The sequence below is a fragment of the Phyllopteryx taeniolatus genome, chromosome 12, assembly GCF_024500385.1.
Source record: "Phyllopteryx taeniolatus isolate TA_2022b chromosome 12, UOR_Ptae_1.2, whole genome shotgun sequence".
Classification (NCBI taxonomy): Eukaryota; Metazoa; Chordata; class Actinopteri; order Syngnathiformes; family Syngnathidae; genus Phyllopteryx; species Phyllopteryx taeniolatus.
The window spans coordinates 7,902,792-7,921,040 of NC_084513.1; the positions used below are offsets into that span (position 1 = coordinate 7,902,792).

General features: G+C 41.5%; 1 protein-coding gene across 5 annotated transcripts; it reads left to right on the plus strand.

Annotated features, from left to right (window-relative positions):
* The first annotated feature begins 955 nt into the window (after positions 1-955).
* Positions 956-18,220, plus strand: LOC133486712 (1-phosphatidylinositol 4,5-bisphosphate phosphodiesterase delta-4-like). 5 transcript variants are annotated; one of them, XM_061792281.1, is made up of 17 exons: positions 956-1,247; positions 2,329-2,560; positions 6,458-6,514; positions 6,588-6,746; positions 7,245-7,473; positions 8,283-8,412; positions 8,476-8,707; positions 10,579-10,780; positions 12,880-13,024; positions 13,107-13,262; positions 13,608-13,736; positions 14,545-14,692; positions 14,776-14,892; positions 14,979-15,157; positions 16,425-16,557; positions 16,635-16,791; positions 16,864-18,220. In XM_061792281.1, exons 3-17 carry the CDS (start codon positions 6,496-6,498, stop codon positions 16,991-16,993), a joined length of 2,265 nt encoding a protein of 754 aa, XP_061648265.1. In that variant the 5' UTR covers positions 956-1,247; positions 2,329-2,560; positions 6,458-6,495; the 3' UTR covers positions 16,994-18,220. The 5 variants fall into 5 exon arrangements, with proteins under 5 accessions (XP_061648265.1, XP_061648263.1, XP_061648264.1 ...); XM_061792279.1 differs by lacking the exon at positions 2,329-2,560; XM_061792280.1 differs by lacking the exon at positions 2,329-2,560 and having other exon boundaries at positions 6,461-6,514.
* The last annotated feature ends 29 nt before the right edge of the window (positions 18,221-18,249 follow it).

The window sequence follows — 18,249 nt, forward strand, 5'->3', positions numbered from 1 at the left end:
TGAAGATAATTGCTGAAAATGTGAAAAGATATGGTACTCAATTGTGGCGCTACAGCGTTAAACTGTTTTTCACCATATCACTTGTACTGACTTAATGGGGCGTGTCTAAAACGGGTCCGCACGACGCACTTTGAAGTCCGGCAAAAGTCGTCCCTTCCCCCCCTGTGTAAGAACTTAAGCACCTTTGTTTGCATCATTGATTATCTGGCACAATTGCAATGTGCCCTTAGCTAGCTAGCTATGCCTACACCCTGAAAATTAGCCTCTTTGGATAGTCCGTTGGCGTGGCCGCTTTAGAGCGCCCCGTTTTTTACCGTGAGTGTGCGCACATCACAGAGAGAAGGCAGTAGAGCAAGGGTGGAAAAAAAAGAAGTCAAGACACAGCCAGCGTGTGGACCAGGGTTTTAGGCTGACGCTCTAACCAGTCGGCCATCATGCCGCCATTTTATATATATATATATATATATATATACTTGAGGATTGTTTTCCATCCATCCATCCATTTTCTGAGCCGCTTCTCCTCACTAGGGTCGCGGGCGTGGTGGAGCCTATCCCATCTATCATTGGGCTTGAGGCGGGGTACATCCTGAACTGGTTGCCAGCCAATCACAGGAGGATTGTTTTAATCATTCAAATTTGGCGCGGTTGTTGACAACACTCATCTCAAAAGTGTCAAATTCAAAAGACATTTTTCACTTTCCAGAGACTAATAAAAGAAACTGTTTTGCAAATACTTGTTCACAGCACTTTAATTGCACACTCAATGGGTTGCGCTCCAGATACCTAACTGTTTGTATTCAAGCAATTTAAAAAGTCAATTTTCCCTACTCTGTCCCCTTTAATTGTTGCAACAGTCTTTATCCAGAGCATTTGGCAGAGTATGCCCACAGATGAGGTAAACACAGCAAAGGGAAAGCAGGCTGCAGCAGGAAGGGGGAGTGGCTGCAAAAGGAAGGAAGGATCAAGGAGAGGAGGAGGAGGAGGAGGAGCCCATGAAGCCAGTCGGTCTGTGCTCGAGAAATCTTTCTCCGTGGACTCTTCCAGTGCTTAAATGCTTCTGAGCATCTGGATCCAGACATCCCAGAGCGTGTCATCCCGGATTCCCTGGACGGGCTCTCAGGCTGCCCACAATGCATCAACCCCACCCCACCCCATCACCCCCCAGGATTTGTGGCCGTTAGTGGGGGAGATGCTTGAAGTTGACCTTATCTGGACGCCTGACTCATCTCCAGGGAGACCTGCACTTGGTAAATGAAACTATTCTTAGTATACCAATAACACAGGCTGCCTTTTTGTGTCATATGTATAGATTTGTTTTTTTTTTGGGGGGGGGGGGGGGGGGGGGTGCTAAGATGATGTCACGCATTTATAGCATCTGGTTCTGATTTACCGTCTGTAACAATGACTTTGATTAGCGTTCTGCGAGCAGACTCTCCCTGATTACTTGTGTGATATTTTTTAATCCTCCTGTTTATGTTCCTGGGTCAATTTGACCCAGGCCATGCATAATTACAAGATGTTTTTGTTTGTTTTTTAGCTAGCTGGGAGTGAGGATCCTACGATTAACCCTACTGTTACATTTGTTCCTCAGTAACAGCAATCATTTTAGCGGGTCAATTTGACCCGAGGCATGTCTCATGATCCAGAAATGTCAAAAACATAGTTTCTCATTAACTCCACTTTTAACTAAACAATGTTTAGCGCATTACTTTTCAACTGATGATTGTTGATTAAATGTCTTGTTATAGTCGTTTTTCAGGAATAACGGCAATAATACTAATGGGTTATTTTGACCCAAAACATGATCCAAAAGAGTCAAAAATGGAAAAACAATCCTGTTTAACTTCCATTATTAACCATTCTCCATCCCAATTTAGTGCATTATCTCCTAGTGGAATTTTGATTGGCCTTTGTGTTATGTTTGTTTCTCACAGCAATGTTAAAAGGATCATTTTGACCCATGGCATGTTTTGCGATCCAAGTGTCTGTCTTTCATTTTAAAAATGATCAATGTCATGGTCATGTGACCCACTCTATGATTAATCATTAAATAATACAACAACAAAATGTTAACTGTTTTTAGAAAGTTTTAAACTTTTTTTTAACAAACTGGTCGATTTGACCTGCTACACAACAAACAGAAGGGTTAAGCAAATCAAAAGTGTCAATACAGTTTTTGTGTGTGTGTGTTTTAATTTGACCCGCAACATAACACGAAGGTTACATATAAAAGTAAAAATGTCACCAGACTGGGGCAATACTGTAAGAGAAACAGAGGATGTTTCTGTTCATGGCTGAGTAGTTAATTCCCTAATTCCTTCTGGCCAGACATCTTGGTGACTGCGCGTGTGGGCAGTGAACTTCCCCGAGGGCTTCGGCTTAGCAGTGACTCATCTCACCTCGGGAGAGCCATGATCCAAAACACACTCCAATGGCCTTAAAAATAAAAGCGCACATTGATGACCTTATTTACAGCTCGAGGAGGGTGTGTGGGACTTGTGACTGCTGGACTCACTGGAAATCTTCAGCATGACAACAAACATGCCAAAGCTGTGTTCATGTTAGTGAATAATTAATGTACAAACTCTTAGCCCTTAACTGTTCTGTTATGTTGCAGTTCAAATTGAACCATTTCTAGTTTCTTTTTGGGTTTGGAGTGAAGTCTCATCAATGTAAACAATGAACATTTAATATTTTTGCAGATTTACAATGATATAAACAATGTTCTTTGGGAATTGTATTTGTTTCTGCCACATTTTGATAAAGTGGTTATTAATGGAGTTAATAATGAGATATAAATAATGGATTTGGGAGTGTCTGACACTTTTGGATAATTAAACATGGATAATTGGATAATTAAACTGTGCCAATACGCCCAGCCTGGCGCATACTGCTCTAGCAAATGCGCAGTGAGCCTTGCGCTTGTACGATAATCAAGATACACCACTATATAGCACGGTGGGCGACTGATTAGCAGATCTGCCTCACAGTTCTGAGGACCCGGATTCAAATTCGGCCTCGCCTGTGTGGAGTTTGCATGTTCTCCCCGTGCCTGCATGGGTTTTCTCCGGGTACTCCTGTTTCCTCCTGGCAACTGGTTCAGGGTGTACCCTGCCTCTCGCGACCCGCGTGACGATAAGTGGTACGGAAAATGGATGGATGGATACTTTCTGACACTTCAGGTTCATAAAATGTACCTTGGATCAAATTGACCCAGGGGCATTATTGTTGTTCCTGAGAACGACACAATAAGGGATAATCAATTGATCAACCTGCATATTGATTATTTATCCAAATTTAATACTCTATCATGGCTTAGATGGTCCTCAAATCTAAAGAAAAGTAGCTGGTTGCATAATACAATGGTGAATAAGGAAAAATAAACTGTGTATTTTTGGCATTCGTGACACATTTGAGCTTGAGTTATACTTATGTTTATTAAAAATTCCTGTTCACAGTAAACACTGAATTGAAACTTTAACATGTAACCTTTTTGTTGAATGATTAAACATGCCTGGCCAAACTGACCCAGGGACTGTATTGTTTTTGAGAGTTAAACAGAGGTTTGGGAGTGCTTTTGAAAGCAAAGATAAATCTGTGTTGTTTCAGGACGCAGTTGAGAGGATAGGATATCTTGAGGGGTGCAGACTCAGGATCAGGAGAAAAACATTGTCCTTCCGAAGCGTATTGTCCACCTCGCAGTGAACAGCACAGATAGGGAGAAGTTATTTACTTCCATTGATAAGCACCATGTACTGTTATGCTTTATTCGACCCTCCTGTTACATTCGTTTTTCAGGAACAGCAATAATGTTCCTCGGTTAATTTGGCCCTGAACATGTTTCATAATCCTAGAATGAGAAATGAACAAAAAAAATCCAAATCAACATTGTTTACATCTCTTTTTAAAAAACAAAAAACAAAACCTCATTTACCAACCCTGTCAAACAATATTTTGCACATTTTCATTGTATGTGTTTGAGTACATTTATCAAACCAAGCAAAAGACGTGTCATAACAAAGAACTTCTTGAATATCCATCCATCCATCCATCCATTTTCTGAGCCGCTTCTCCTCACTAGGGTCGCGGCGTGGTGGAGCCTATCCCAGCTGTCATCGGGCAGGAGGCGGGGTACACCCTGAACTGGTTGCCAGCCAATCGCAGGGCACATAGAAACAAACAACCATTCGCACTCACAGTCATGCCTACGGGCAATTTAGAGTCTCCAATTAATGCATGTTTTTGGGATGTGGGAGGAAACCGGAGTGCCCAGAGAAAACCCACGCAGGTACGGGGAGAACATGCAAACTCCACACAGGCGGGGCCGGGGAATGAACCCGGGTCCTCAGAACTGTGAGGCTGACGGTCTAACCAGTCGGCCACCGTGCCGCACTTCTTGAATATGTTTTTATTAAATTTCTTTAAAATGGGTCAATCTGACCCAAAATAACGGGACTGTATTGGATGGATATCAAGTAACCCTCCTATTATCTCCATTTATAAGGTTATGAGTAAGGTATAATGTTCCTGAACCATTTTCAATTTTCTAAAAGTGTCAGAAATGTAAACATAATCTCTTTATTCACACTGTTACTAACAATTGAATCATGCACCTGGAGAATTTCGTTTTAGATTTTTTTGTGTCTTAATCGGGGATCAAATTGGGATCATTGATCAGTAATGTGGGTTAATAAATTGATTAATCCCTCCTGTTCATTTCTCAGGAACAGCAATAATTTCCCTGGGTCAGTCTGACCTAGGGCCTGTTTAATCATCTAAAAGTGTCAGAAACTGAAATGAAATCCATGAAACATTTTTCATGTCTCAGTTTAAAAAATATATATTTCAACTATGTTAAATGAATGATTTTCATTTTATGTTGATTATGCTTCACTACAAACTTCACAAAATGGGTCAGTTTGACCCGCAACAGGATGGCTGAAAAAAAAAAACAGAGAAGCTTTATTCCAGAGCCAGTGCACGGAACAGGAATATTGGGTGATATTATCAAGAAGAAGAATCAGCTTTATTGTCATGAACATGCATGTATGCATACAAAATTTATTCTCTCCATTTTACCCATCACAGTGAACATACACACTTAGTTAGTTAGTGTTATCAAAAATCCAACCATCCTCACCTTTGTTTCTAAGGAACAACATTAATGTAACTGGGTCAGTTTGACCTGGGACGTGTTTAATTATCCAATAGTTTCAGAAAAAAGAAAAAAAAAACATTTATCCCATTGTTAACTCGATGTGAAAGCATGTGAAATTAACCATTTTATTGTGTATGATAATTACACTTCACACAATGGGTAAATTTGACCTGCAACATAACAGGAGCGCAGCTCGGCATTGTAAATATGTAATAAAATACATATAATAACAAAAATAAGCTTAATTTGTCATAGTGGCCAGTTGCAACCGCAGGACCGTGTCACTTGATTTGATGATTTATGTACAAACGCTACGACTGCATCAAATACCCGGAGAAAACCCACGCAGGCACAGGGAGAAGAGGCAAACTCCACACAGGAGGGACCGGGGATTGAACCATGTTCCTCAGAACTGTGAGGCAGATGCTCTAACTAGTCCTCCACTATGGACATGATATAACAAATGTGAAGTCTGTCAGGACCCAAACAAATGTCATGAGAAAAATTTAACCCAACAGAATGATGGATTATGACTTTAAAAGTTACACATATAAATATGAAAGTTGGAATAATACTTTTGGCAAAATATAATTATCCAAACTTTATTACTCTGGTTACCCTCCAGGGAAACAATGTGGACAAAAAGACATTTCAAGCATATCCAGCACAGAAATTGATATCTTGGGTTATGAAGCGGTATGCTTTGGATGATCAGTTTCCAGGATAAGATTTTTTTAGTTTTTTTTTTTTCTGACACAGCTGTTCTTCCCAAAAAGCTTCACCAGTCGAGCAGGAAAATTTGACTTTGTAAGCTTTCTTAAGCCGGCACGGTGGACCACTGGTTAGCACATCTACCTCACAGTTCTGGGGACCGGGGTTCAAATCCCAGCCCCGCCTGTGTGGAGTTTGCTTGACCTTAAGTAATATATTCCTCATTTCATTACTATTTTCTTTTTTTGTCTAAAGCCAAGTTTTCATAGTGCAATATCTTGAGATTTCTATGTGTTGTTAAAAAAAATAAAAATAAAAAATGCTTGGAGCAAGTGAAATGCTCTTACAGAAGAACTGCCCAATAAGAAGAACCATCTTAGCTGACAAAGACCAAGCATATTATTTTTTCCTTGCTTTAAGATATTTAATCTTGGTTCGATTTACAGTGTGGGGACTGTAGTTTGATTATTTCTATTAAAACAGAAGAAGATACATTGAGATATATACACCAAGATAAGAAAAGTCACGGAATAGCTGCAATCTCTTCAAACAACTGGAATCCATCCACTAACATCTGCTTCATTTTAGCAGCAACCTTTCCATTGGCATGATTGAGGCCTAACAAAATGGACTCTCAAGGTTCACGTGAGTACATGATTAATATTACTCCTAGTATTATTCCTTTATGATCGCGCAGTTATACTGTATGAGTCTCCAGGTCTTCAGGATGACCCCGATGTCAGGGTGATGATGACAGGGTCTACTTTGAGGAAGGTCAAGTCCCGTATGTGGAAGAAGCCAAGGCATTTCCGACTCCTGGAGGACGGTCTGAGTATCTGGTACAAGTCCAGATGGCTGGGAAAAGGTCACTCCACTTGTAAGTTCCCACTGGAATTCCTCCAAATGAACCCCAATAAAAAGCAACACTGAATTGCAAGGCTAGACCATCTGGATAGAGGATGAGCAGGAACCCCCAAAACAAACTCAGTAGTGCTCCCTGGAAAGTGCTCCCCCACCCAACACACATACACATTCCCCACCGATCAACACAAAATTTTGTTCAGGCGTCATTCGCCAGACGCATGAAAAAGTCTCAAGGACCCGTGCCCGGAATCAGACACGAAATGTGCCATTTTGTTTGACCGGGCATTTCGAGCAAATTCCAAGGCTTGCACTTAAATGAGCCCCAGTCGGAACCAGGTAAAGTTTGATGACCATTTTGAGAACTCGCCATGAAAAAGGGGGTGCGAGAGTCCTAGTTTAATATACTGTACACCAAGACCGGCTTTGACTTTAAGAACACTTATAATTTGTTTCTCGTGTTAGTTTAATAGTCAATGTATTGAACTTTCTCCACAATTTGATTTCTTTTCAGTCTCAGTGAGTGAGGTGGAGGCGGTGCGCGAGGGCCACCACTCCGAGGTCTTGCAGAGCATCACGGACGAGTTCTCGGCTGACCTCTGTTTCACCTTGGTATTTCACGGTCGCCAAGGCAACCTGGACCTCGTGGCCGAGTCCCCAGATGAGGCCCGAGCCTGGATCCGGGGATTGCGCAAGCTCATTCACAGGGCTAGAACCATGGATGAGAAGCAAAGACTGGATCAGTATCCGAAATATTGTTGCATATACAGTCCATCTCTTTTCTTTAGCCCTTGTCCACATTTGAGTCACAGATGAGCTGGAGCCTATGCCAGCTGATTTTGAAAAAGAGTCGGCGTGCACCCAGGATTAGTCACCAATGAAGCGTAGGTAGCTGATGAAACATTGTTTTACATGTGAAAAGAAAGAAGCTCAGTGGAAGGCAATCATGCGGCCCTTTTCCACCAACCAGTCCAGGAACATTGAGTTCCTGGTAGCAGCAGTTCCGGAGACAGCGAGCTTTCCAGCAAGCACTGAGTTTCACCAGCCAGCTCCTGCTTTACAAACGCTCGGCTTAGTGGAGAAACTTAAAAACGTAAAAATCTGTGATTCGCAGTTTTGCATTTCAATTTCAATTTCTGAGGCACAAAATGCTCATTTTGACACCCAAATTACAATGCGAATCCACTTATTTCAAGCCTTGCCGTCACACTGCATACGTCCAGTAATGGCGGCTCTGTGAATGTGAAAAGTAAACAAAGTCTGTGTCAACCAATCAGTGTTCATCAGTACTTTCTGCCTCCTCAAGAGTTCCTGGTAGGTTTAAGAAGAACCTGGGGGACAGAAGGAACTCAATAATCCTCGGGGAACCTTCTGTACCTTGGTAGTTTTTTATGGTAAAAAAAACTACCAGGGTAGATAGGGAAGTTACTGAAAAGGTTCTTGTGGTGGAAAAGGGGCTGGCGGTGTTAGCTTGAATAGTGGCCACGCGAGACCCCTCATGAATCTCATCTAGTTGTAATTGCAATCCAATTTTCCCTGAGCATCCTCTCAGGTGGGTCCAAGACTGGTTTCACAAGGCCGACAAAAACAACGACGGGAAGATGAACTTCAAAGAAGTTCGGAAGCTGTTGAAGATGATGAATGTGGACATGAATGAGGAACATGCTCTCCATCTCTTCACGGTATGATTTTGATTGTAGAACATGTTAACAACTAAAGTATAAGCTCTTCTGTTTGGTCTCCAGATGGCTGACCGATCACAGAGCGGCTCTCTGGAACTCGAGCAGTTTGTCCTCTTCTACAAGATGTTAACCCAGAGGGATGAAGTGTGGCGGGTATTCCAGGACTACTCCGGAGACGGCGAGACGTTAATGCTGGAGGAGCTGGAGAACTTCCTGAACGTAGAGCAGCAGGAGGGAGAAGGCAGCGCTCAACATGCCAGACAGCTGATGGAGCACTACGACCCATCGGGAACAGGTCAGCGATATCACCTAAGGCCTGCTGCACACCGAGCGACGCGCCCCAACTCAACTGAACTGTCGCAGTATGTGTGGCAACGATTTCCATGAGTGGTCGTGATGGTCGGGTCCAATAGGGTTCAACCGCATCACGCAGTGTGCGGCAAGCCTTGAAGCTCCAAAAGATCGAACAATTTGCAGAATGATTTGACTGAAAAAGAATATGGGAGTCTCGCAAGAAAGCTTTTACATTAGGGAGGCAAAATTACGTTTTCAAAACAGGAAATTCAAAGACAATTTATGTGAATGTGTTTGGAACTCAAATGCAAATGAACTGCAAGTTTGAAAAATTTGGCAGTGAAACGCCATCAAACTCAAGCAGCCATGTTTTATCGTTTAGTTGGTTTGGGTTTGGCATCACATAAAGCATTTTAGCGGACTTAAATATGTATTCATTTTGCCAACAAGAGGAGCTCTGGCTGTGTGCCAAAACAAGCAATTTCGCACTTTCCATTTGTCCAGGATAGATGCTTCAGATTGGGGCTAATTTAGAGAAATTCCCTCGAATGAATTTGTCAAAGTACTAGCCCTGGATTTCGCCTAAAATCGCCAACGTTCTATGTGGTCACCTTCCTCAGAGTGATAGCCATAAACAGACCATATTCCAGTTGTCATATTTCATGCTCTAGATTCAATGGTAAAAGGAGAGCACTTACTGTATAGCGCTTTATCTACTCCAGGGGTCGGGAACTGAGTTAGGACAATTTTTTTTCTGACAATTTAATTATGGGCCAAAATTACATTTTCATCAGGCAAACCATGCTTTTCCTACAACCCCCCCCCCCCCCAAAAAAAAAAAACTTTCTCATTTATACTGTAATATCATGTACAAAAATGTAATTTATCTAATTTATTAATTTAAAATAAAAGAATTTGCTACAGGCTGTTATTAATTCTCATTCTTGGGAGGTGTAATTCGTACAGGGTCCCTAACACCTAACACAGACGGTATGCAAGATATAGTAGAATCAAACACCGTTGTTGCTGTTATTGCATATACATTTGTAGTGACAACAAATCCAGCCACGACTGTTTTTTTTACTGAGCGTTTCCGAAATTGTCCTCCAGTGAAAAATGTAGTTAGGAGGCCAAGTACGAGGGTGTAAGAACTGAATGTTCGGCGAATATCAAACGTCCAGCAAACTTTCTCTCGCTTATTCCTGACCATGCCGAGAACAAACTAATTGTTAGATTTACATCAGACGTCACAGAAAACAAGAATAAAAATAGTTCATCAAATCAATATATCTGCCAATGGTTTTGATGCAGAACATTTGAAAATGAATCCCCATAAATGTTTTTCTCAAAGAAAGATTATTCCCAGTTCCCTTGTTGTGATTGTACGTCATTGTGTGCAAGTATCCATCCATCCATCCATTTTCTACCGCTTATCCGAGGTCGGGTCGCGGGAGCTTGAGCCGTCACCTTATCGTGGTGGAGGGGTTTGTGTGTCCCAATGATCCTAGGAGCTAAGTTGTCTGGAGCTTTATGCCCCTGGCAGGGTCACCCATGACAAACAGGTCCTAGGTGAGGGACCAGACGAAGCACGGCTCAAAGACCCCTTATGATGACGACAAACGATGGACTCAGTTTTTCCTTGGCCGGACGCGGGTCACCGGGGCCCCCCTCTGGAGCCAGGCCTTTATCCACCCAAAATTAATATAAGTGAGTTATTCACTTAGATGGCTTCTTATGTTGCCATAGTTGTCACACTCTTTTTTTTTTTTTCCTTTCTTTTTTTTTTTTTATGGCTATCGAGTTGCTCTCCTTTGAAATGGTTAATTTCTCAACTTTGATCTTAGGTTTGTGTTCACATCTGTCTTTCTGCAGCCAAGAAGCAAGGCACCATGTCCCTAGACAGCTTCCAGATCTACCTGTGCTCTCCAGAGGGCTCCATATTCAAACCTGACTGTCTGGGTCTCTACCAGGACATGAGCCAGCCGCTGAGCCACTACTTCATCTCCTCCTCACACAACACCTACCTGATGGAGGACCAGCTGCGAGGCCAGAGCAGCCTGGAGGCCTACATCCAGTGAGACCTGCTATATTATATATTACACACAAACAATGATGTGGTGCCTTGACTTAATTTCATTTGTTGCATGACCATGCTTGTAAATTCAAAACCATTGTATCTCAAATCATCTTTCCCCATTGAAATGAACAACGTTGATGCTAGTTTCTTTAACCCAAGATGTTTTGTATTTTGTGTTATATACTGTAGCTAACGGAATTTTGGAAAACCGCTAATGTGGTTTTGTTAAATACGCAATGTAATTCTGTTTTATGTTTAGTTTTAACCTCAACAGCTTAAAGCGAGGACTTGACCTTCTTTTTGAAGAATTGTTCACTATCTGGCAAACTGCTGCTTGTTGTGAAGTTCGCTGTCACCAAAGCTACCACTCATATCTCAAAAAACTTGTAAATCGGGTCACTCTTAATTTGAGGTACCACTCTATTACCTTGCTTGGACTAAACAGCCAGTTAGGGTCAAAGTACAACTAACACATTTAGGAGCAACCAATCTTAGTTTTTGCTGTGGAAAAAAGAAAAACAACCACAAAAAAAAACAATACAAGGCCAATTCAAGTATGTTACGGTTAGATTTCTTCTACAACCCCAATACCAATGAAGTTGAGACGTTGTGTTAAACATGAATAAAAACAGAATACAATGATTTGCAAATAATGTTCAACCTATATTTAATTTAATACACTACAAAGACAATATATTTAATGTTCAAACTGATCAACTTTATTGTTTTTAGCAAATAATCATTAACTTAGAATTTTATGTCTGCAACACGTTCCAAAAAAAGCTGGGACAGGTGGCGAAAAAGACTGACAAAGTTGAGGAATGCTCATCAAACACCTGTTTGGAACATCCCACAGGTGAACAGACTAATTGGGAACAGGTGGGTGCCATGATTGGGTATAAAAGGAGCTTCCCTGAATTGCTCAGTCATTCACAAGCAAAGATGGGGCGAGGTTCACCTCTTTGTGAACAAGTGCGTGAGAAAATAGTCGAACAGTTTAAGGACAATGTTCCTCAACGAACAATTGCAAGGAATTTAGGGATTTCGTCATCTACGGTCCATAATATCATCAAAAGGTTCAGAGAATCTGGAGAAATCACTGCATGTAAGCGGCAAGGCCGAAAACCAACATTGAATGCCCGTGACCTTCGATCCCTAGGATATCACCACATGGGCTCAGGAACACTTCAGAAAACCAATGTCAGTAAATACAGTTCGGCGCTACATCCGTAAGTGCAACTTGAAACTCGACAATGCAAACAAAAAGCCATTTATCAACAGCACCCAGAAACGCCGCCGGCTTCTCTGGGCCCAAGCTCATCTAAGATGGACTGATGCAAAGTGTTCTGTGGTCCGACAAGTCCACATTTCAAATTGTTTTTGGAAATTGTGGCCGTCGTGTCCTCCGGGCCAAAGAGGAAAGCAACCATCCGGACTGTTATGGACGCAAAGTTCAAAAGCCAGCATCTGTGACGGTATGGGGCTGTGTTAGTGCCAATGGCATGGGTAACTTACACATCTGTGAAGGCACCATTAATGCTGAAAGGTACATACAGGTTTTGGAGTAACATATGCTGCCATCCAAGCAATGTCTTTTTCATGGACGCCCCTGCTTATTTCAGGAAGACAATGCCAAACCACATTCTGCACGTGTTACAACAGCGTGGCTTCGTAGTAAAAGAGTGCGGGTACTAGACTGGCCTGCCCGCAGTCCAGACCTGTCTCCCATTGAAAATGTGTGGTGCATTAGGATAGTTGCTTCTGACTGGAGCTCATTTGGGGGAATTCTCTAGTAGGAATTTGCCAAAGTACAAGTGGAATTGTCCAAAATGACTGTGCTCCAGACCAAATTGTCCAACTTACAGTTCAATTTTAGCCGTGGGTCCTTGAGACTTTTTTGTGCATCCCGTTATGATCGACATGGTCATCCTATTTTCGTGTCAATCAGTGAAACAGGTGCTAGGGGCAAAAAAAGGGTTGATTTATGATATATATTTTTTCTATATCTTTCCAGTTTCAATTCTAGTACTACATACTACTGCTCATGCGTATATATAAATCAAGAATTTTTTCCCCCAAATATTTGTGCAACACAGGGCCCTTAAGAGAGGCTGTCGCTGCGTGGAGGTGGATTGCTGGGATGGCAGTGACGGGGAGCCGGTGGTGTATCACGGCCACACACTCACCTCCAAGATCCTCTTCAAGGACATCATTGCAACACTGAAAGAATATGCCTTCACGGTGGGAAACACTAACCTCATAAAATTAAAAAACAACAACAATATGACAGTATATGATGTTCAGTTTTGACTTTTCTTGATAGACATCCGACTTCCCGGTCATCTTGTCCCTTGAGAATCATTGCAGTGTGGAGCAGCAGACAGTCATGGCTCGTCACCTGAACAAGATTTTGGGTGACACATTGCTAAGGAACATTTTAGACGGGCACACTAACCCTCAGTGTCTCCCTTCTCCACAGGTAAGTTCAAACACTGCAATTCAAAATAGTCAGTCAGGAGCGCCCCCTGGAAAGTTAGAAAAACTTAGCCCTGAACACCAGTTTCACCCATCCCTGAATGTGTTTATTGCCAGTAAATCTGAAGTAAAACTTCATACATTGTAGGTCTCATAAGCCTGCTCAGAGATTACTTTCCATTAGCACTTAGCAAATCAGTATTACAGAAAAAGCATGACAACGTCAAAATGCATTTTAGCATCTGCAGGAGAAAGTAAAGTGCAAGAAGAGGTGCCCTCAAGAGAATACTCAAATCTATTCACATTTCAGTGCCCTGCACTACTGACACTGTCTTGTTGACATGTGAAGGAGCTCAAAGGAAAGGTTTTGCTGAAAGCCAAGAAAATTGACGATGCAGAGGGGTCCCTGGACAGAATGCTTACAGATGACATTAGCGACGACGACGGGCTGACCAACGGTGAAGCTGTAGAAGAAGAGGTACATATTGAGCGTTTGAACCACAAGGTACAACTGTGTCCATAAACCATACAGATTGATTGCCAAGGTATGACATTGCAAAAAAGATTTAGAAGTGACATTTATTTTTAAGTGGCGGCACAGGGGGCGACTGGGTAGCATATCTGCCTCACAGTTCTGAGTTCTGGGGTTCAAATCCGGCCTCGCCTGTGTGGAGTTTGCATGTTCTCCACATGCCTGCGTGGATTTTCTCCGGATACTCCAGTTTCCTCCCACATTCCCAAAAACATGCATAGGTGTGAATGTGAGTGCAAATTGTTGTTTGTTTATATATGCCCTGCGATTAGGGCAGATTGGTGACCAGTTCAGGGTGTACCCCACATCTCACCCAGAGTATGCTGGCATAGGCTCCAGCATGCCCCACGACCCTAGTGAGGATGAGTGTTACGGAGAATTGATGGATGAATTTATTTTTCAGGATAATGTTGTAAGATGAATTTGAAATTATATTCAAGTGTTTTGGGATCATAGTTTGTGTTATACGTACAGTTTAAACTATTAATATAGGAAATTATAAACCTCTTTTTGGAGGGGGGGGGGGGGGTTACCCTTTTCGGTCTTTGTAACAGAACAATAACATGTTCAGATCACAACTGCAAACCGAATTAAACTGACACTCATGGCTTTCTAAATGTTGACGATATTGCAAAGGGTTTGACTTTCATCATTTCACCCAGTTCTATTTGCCAGATTAGGCTATTGTCAGGACGTTTTTTGACGAACAAACCTTGCTAAATGTACCGTTTCCTTTTCTGGCTCCAAACCCAAGTCCAAACTCTCACGGGAGCTATCCGATCTGGTGGTTTACTGCAAGAGTGTCCACTTCCGTGGTTTTAAAGGCACCCCTTTACACACCAAATGCAACGAGATGTCCTCATTTTCCGAGTCCAAGGCCAAGAGGCTCGCGAAGGAAGCAGGTAACAAAAAATCATGAATGACACGTGAATTTGGAGTTGATTCCTTGTATAGATGAACAACATCTTCTCATACTTTTCGACAGGAGCAGACTTTGTGCGGCATAATGTAAAACAGCTCAGCAGGATTTACCCTAGTGGCCTTAGGACTGACTCCTCAAACTATAACCCCCAGGAATTGTGGAATGTGGGATGCCAGATAGGTGAGGGGAAGCGCTTCAGTTCCAGCTGTGCTCATCGAATCCAGATGACCAACTCTTGAATGACATGTTTCACTCTTTCCACCAAGTGGCTCTGAACTTCCAGACAGCGGGTCTGGAGATGGACCTGAATGACGGGCTCTTCGGACAGAACGGACGCTGCGGTTACGTGCTCAAACCGAGCTTCATGAGAGACAAACACACAACATTCAACCTGGAGGAACCCCAAGAGCAGCCGGGCTACAAACCTCTGCGCTTATCCATCCAGGTGAACACATCTTCTCAAACAACTAATAATAAAAAAGGTCCTGACCACCGACTCACTCTAAAGTCAAGGGGTCAGTTTACCACTGATTATCGTACCTCCAACAGGGACGAGGAGTATGAAAAAACTGCTTGGCCATACAGTAAATAGAGTAAATGTGCCTTGTGACCACGCTTTCTTACGAAATAGGCGCGTCTACTCCTATATACTAAGCAATGTTTTTGGCCATTCTTTGATAGACGCACTCCTGACACATGCGTAACAGAGTCAACTTTATCTCAACACACAATGCGTGGTACACACGTACCGGTTTTTAACATCTTAACCAATTTCATCAATTGATAGGATAGGACAGTCAGGATAGTCTTAGTAATATCCAATGATTAAATCTTTGTTGACTTTGATTGGAAGGTAGGGAAAAAGCTCAAATTTGGCCTGATTGTTGTTTTGGTTTTGTTGTTCTTGTTTTTTTAAATAAACAAATTATTCCAGTTCCTTCCTTAAGCAGTGTTTCCCACAGGACCGGAATCACCCTCCGGCTGGGTGTCGTGAGAGAGGATCTCTTTTTGCACATCGATGTTAACGACCCCCCCCCAAAAAATTATTGAGTTTAAATAAACACCAAATAACATAGGAAATTCAATAATAATTACATAGGCTAAATTATAAAAATACAAATAAAATAATGTCAACTATAATATCATACACCAAATAAATTTCAATAAAACTATAATGGCTTCTATAAGAAATAATTAAAAAATCAAAATCAAAAGACGTAACGTTAAATTTTCTTGCAGAGTTTGTACTCTTTACTGGAGCATTAAAATGAATTGTAGTTATCCATCCATCCATCCATCCATCCATTTTCTGAGCCGCTTCTCCTCACTAGGGTTGCGGGCGTGCTGGAGCCTATCCCAGCTATCATCGGGCAGGAGGCAAGGTACACCCTGAATTGGTTGCCAGCCAATCGCAGGGCACATACAAACAAACAACCATTCGCACTCACATTCACACCTACGGGCAATGTAGAGTTGTCAATTAACCTGCATGCATGTTTTTGGGGCGTGGGAGGAAACCGGAGTGCCCGGAGAAAACCCACGCACGCACGGGGAGAACATGCAAACTCCACACAGGCGGGGCCGGGGATTGAACCCCGGTCCTCAGAACTGCGAGGCAGACGTTCTAACCAGTCGTTCACCGTGCCGCCTGAATTGTAGTTATACCAATACTAATTTATTTGAGTTCTTATTGACTTTGTCTTTCCTATCAGGTGATAAGTGGGCAGCAGCTACCAAAGGTGAACCAGAAAGAAGGCTCCATTGTAGACCCCTTGGTCAGGGTGGAGGTATACGGCGTACCGCAGGACCAGACCAAGGAGGAGACCAGTCACATACACAACAACGGTATAAGACGGTTATGTGAATGGATGGTGTCGATTTTATTCTGGCCATAAAAAGAACAATAAAAACTTTCCCTGCAGGATTTAACCCTGTGTGGAATCAGACTTTGAATTTTGTCATTCACACTCCCGATCTGGCTATGGTTCGCTTTGTGGTGGAAGATTACGACAAGACATCCAAAAATGACTTCATCGGACAGTACACGCTGCCGTTTACGTGCATCCAAACAGGTGAGCAGTAAGTGACATTTGATTTTAAAATGAAAAATTCCAGTGGGACATTTCACTTACAACTTCATTTGTGTTGCAGGATATCGTCACATTCATCTGCTCTCAAGAGACGGGACGGCCATCCCGCCAGCGTCACTGTTTGTTTTTATCAGTATCTCGAAACGCACATGAACTGCTTAACCCTCCTGTTTAATTTTGGTTCTCATTAACATCAATCCTCTTCCTGCGTCAATTTGACCCGGGGGCTTGCTTAATTACAGAAAGTGGCTGAAACAAACAAAAAAAAAAACAATAAACACTGTTCACATGTCATGATTACTGGTACTTATATTAGTAACCTTTCAAATCAACACTGCAGTTTCTTTCACAGGTGATAATTAAAGGGGCATAATTCATGTTTTGCATTGTAAAAATGCCTTTTAAAACCACATTTTTTGTTTTTACAAATATGTGAAATGAACTATGTATTGGATGTTGATAGGTGCATCTTAATAAATTGGAATACTGTGGAAAAGTACAGTATGTAGTTTCAATTCAAAACGTGAAACTCATAGATTCATTAAACACATGAAAATGATGGCCAATTCCTACGTAATTTCTATATTAAAAGTCATTTAGATTATGTTTGTGAATTTTGCGTTTCCATTAGCTGTAAACTATAATCTTCAAAATAATAATAATAAAAAAATTGAAATATTTAACTTAGTAGTGAATCTACTGTATCATGAGTTTTACATTAGGAATTGAACAACTGAAACAAATTAAGTTTTCCACCATAGTCTAATTTATTACGCCAAGTAGATGTTTAATGCCCCCAAACTACCTAGCGCAGCATAACAGGAGATTTAAGTAAGTCTGGTTTGACATTACAATTGCAGTGTATCAATGAAGAATAAAAAAAAATAAATAAATAAAAAAAAAAGCATGTTTGGGATGTCATAAGGGGCATTTTCCAAAATATTGCCCAAGGGATTTGACGTTTGATATAAACATGGACAACATTTGGAACTGAGTAATGGTTCTATCGTAGGAAAATTTCCGAGTAGAATCTGTGCAATACTACAATGTTTTATATGACAATCAGTATTGGCCTTGCTTGAGTATATACAAAGGTAACAAAAAGAGTGACAAGCATCCTTATTATCCAGCCTTGTTATTCCTAAACTGTAACACGCCAGCTTGAATGAGTTGGATTTATTCACTTACTCCATGTATACAAGGCTTGTTGTGTACAATTTTGGTATATGCAAATGTTATTGCATGCATAAAGAAATGAATGCCAATTCAGTTTTATGGCAATGTTCTGCTCATTTATTCACTGTAAAAAATATACATAATTTTCAATGACAATTGACTTTTTTTTTTGGTTATGTTGCGGGTCAAACTGACCTGTATTACAATTTTAAAAATGCAAAAAAATAAAAATAATGATTCTGGCCTTGTTCTTTTCTACTTTTTATTAGAA